This window comes from Octopus bimaculoides, chromosome 4 (genome assembly GCF_001194135.2).
Source record: "Octopus bimaculoides isolate UCB-OBI-ISO-001 chromosome 4, ASM119413v2, whole genome shotgun sequence".
NCBI lineage: Eukaryota > Metazoa > Mollusca > Cephalopoda > Octopoda > Octopodidae > Octopus > Octopus bimaculoides.
This window is the reverse complement of record NC_068984.1, coordinates 95,486,626-95,489,701: the sequence shown is the minus strand read 5'-3', so window position 1 is coordinate 95,489,701 and position 3,076 is coordinate 95,486,626. Positions and strand designations below refer to the sequence as shown.

General features: G+C 34.6%; 1 protein-coding gene across 1 annotated transcript; it reads left to right on the top strand.

The window, feature by feature from the left end:
- Nucleotides 1-352: 352 nt before the first annotated feature.
- Nucleotides 353-1,096, top strand: LOC106867301 (histone-lysine N-methyltransferase SETMAR-like). The gene is made up of 2 exons (XM_014912140.1): nucleotides 353-547; nucleotides 962-1,096. Exons 1-2 carry the CDS (start codon nucleotides 353-355, stop codon nucleotides 1,094-1,096), a joined length of 330 nt encoding a protein of 109 aa, XP_014767626.1.
- Nucleotides 1,097-3,076: the final 1,980 nt, after the last annotated feature.

Genomic DNA, 3,076 nt, shown 5'->3' with positions numbered 1-3,076 from the left:
TATGACTCATATTTCAGAATTGCTTTCAGAATTGCTTGCAGCATTGAAGACTATCAGCTAAGTTCTACATTAAAAATCAGCATATATTTTACTCCTTTCAGCCCTAATTGCCATTTGAAATGGATGACTAAAAGTTGCATATTTGCCACGTAATGCTTTTCTTTTTCAGAAAAAGTAAAAATGCTGAAGAAACAGGTAAAATCATTTGCAGAGTTTAGGTGAATCAACTGTTTGAAGATGGTCTGTAAAATCTAGAGATGGTGAGTTCAGTTTGGAAGACGACAGTTGCAGTGGAAGACCCTCAACCTTAGATGATGATATTTTGAAGGTAACCATTGAAGAAAACTCAAATATGATAAGAAAACGTGCAGAGAAATTGGAAGTTTCCAAAAGCACAGTTCACGAACACTCAGTGAAAAATGGCTTTGTTTCTCGCTATGATGTTTGGGTGCCTCACAAATTGTCAGAACTAAACTGCATGGACCAGTGTTGCATCTGTGATATGCTTCTGAATCACAATAAAAATAAGCCTTTCTTGAAAAAACTGGTAATTGGAGATGAAAAAAGGATTGTTTATCATAATAAAGGGAGAAAAAGATCCTAGAATATGTGTGAGGATCATCCAACCAGCTTTCAAAGCAAAATATTAATTCAAAAAATTCATGCTTTGTGTCTGGTGAGACTTCAAAAGCATTATTTACTATGAACTACTCTCACAAAATCAGATCACCAATTCTGATGTGTACTGCTGTCACCTAGCTAATTTGAATTAAAAGGTCAAGGAATTCGGACCAAATCTTTCCAAAAGGAAAGAGGTTGTGTTTCACCAGCACAATGCCTGACTACATGTGTTTTTGACTACCAATATAAAGTCACATGAGCTTGGGTGGATCTCTTGCCCCATCCACTATACTCCCCTGACATTGCACCATCTGACTATCATTTGTTTTTGCCTCTGCAGGACTCTCTAAAAGGAAAATCATTTAATGATTTAGATGGTATCAAAACCTACCTATATGACTTCTTTTCCTCAAAAGCAACTGAGTTTTATCCCGATGGAATATTGAAATATGATTCTGATATTTACATCATATAAAAAGTTCCATATCCTCTTCAGGAGTGTCATCTTCATTGGAACAAATAGAATCTACTGTATAGACTTTATGAGTTACAAAATCTTTCAACATTTTTGAGATGAAATCTTTCAACATTTTTGAGATGAAGTTGTTACAACACTTGTTCTACTCTAATTCTCACTATAAGCATCAAGGAATTTAAGCTGTATTCTATTTCCTAGCTTTGATTTTACTGAAGATACAAGTGAAAATATTCAGCATTACTGACAAGTGTTATTAAACATGTAAGGACAAAGATGGCAAGTTTTTTGAATGCTTCATGTTGGAGAACACCAATCTAAAATTTTTCAATGGCAACTGCAATTCCACTTCCTTTCTTAAATGGGACTTTTTGTTTTTAATTAAATAAAAATGATTTTCCTGTACTGTTCTTCAACAATACTAAAATTGTTTCCAGTAATGCTTAAACATAGTAAATCTGAAAATGTGGATCTTGAAACTAATATGAGGCTTAATTTTGCCAAATCTTTAAGATATCTCTTGCTAAAAGAAGCCTACATTCTACTTGACTAAAAACTTCTAGCATGAACATCATTGACAATTTTTTTATTTCCAAAACTGTTTCGTCAGTGTTACTTTTTTTTTTTTTTTATCTAATTACATTCTATTAAGAAGTCACTCCACAAAACAACATCATTAAGTTGGCTTTTCTGAATATTGGCATCATAGTCTGTTGTTACAATTCTCTGAGCATAAGAAAAAGGACAACTAGAGAGAACACTTACCATTAGTATACAAAGAAATCTCACACAGTATAGTGGGGCAGGGGTTTCCTTGATTTACCATAGAGGTCTTCTTGTGTCAAGAAAATTTCCTCTTTCTAATGTTGTATACTATTCATGTTTATATTTTATGATTTTTTATCATTCAATTCCTTGTATATCCCATCACTTTATGTCTGTCTTTGTATTGTCACCCTCAACTGTCACTCTAGATTCAAATAAGAATTGTTATTATCATTGTTGTTGAGGTTGCTGTTTTTGTTAGTAGTAGTAGTAGTAGTAGTAGTAGTAGTAGTAGTAGTAGTAGTAGTAGTAGTAGTAGTAGTAGTAGTAGTAGTAGTGATATCTGAAGGTAGATAATGAATTGTATATGTGATGTAATTTCCAAGTCAAAATAAAAGCAATATCTGACCTTCATTGTTTGAGGTCAATAGATAAGTAACTCTTCGAACTGTTATAAACTAGTTTTTATTTAAACATGAGTTTTCACATGTGACAATTGCTTTGTCATTATCATCATCATCATCATTATTTAGTGAGAGAGCAGTGCATGCCATCAAAGTGACACTGGGGTAAATTATACGAAGCCCAGTATACCCATCATGACTACATGTCTGATAAGGGTACACCAGGCATACGCATCACAACCATATGTGCACGAGCTCATATCAAGATAAACAGCACATGACCTTGCAGGTGGGGCCCAATTAGAATTTTCTTCAGGTCAAGTAGCCCATTCCACTCAAAAGGTCCCTGAATAAGGTTCGTTTAAGGATGTTGAGCAAAACACCCATGTTTCCAAAGGTGAATTATTCAAACCCCAAAGAATTCCAGTCAACACATGGCTATGATGCTCCCCAACTACTTCTGCTCATGATCAGAGATGCACATATCGTCAGCCACCAAGGCATATGCTCAACTGGTTAAAGTCAAACAACTGACAAGTAAATCTGTGGTATTAAGCAGAATATTTGCTGTGGACCATCTTTTATACAAAACAATGTACATGATAACACTTCCAATCATTTAAGCTCAGAATCCATGACAGCCAGTGCCTAGTATTGCAGCAGGGCATTTATTATTATTATTATTATTATTATTATTATTGAGTGAGAGAGCAATGCATGCCATCAAAGTGACAAAAGGGTAAAATATACGAAACCCGGTATACCCATCATGACTACTCGTCTCAGAAGGGTACACCAGGCACATGCATCA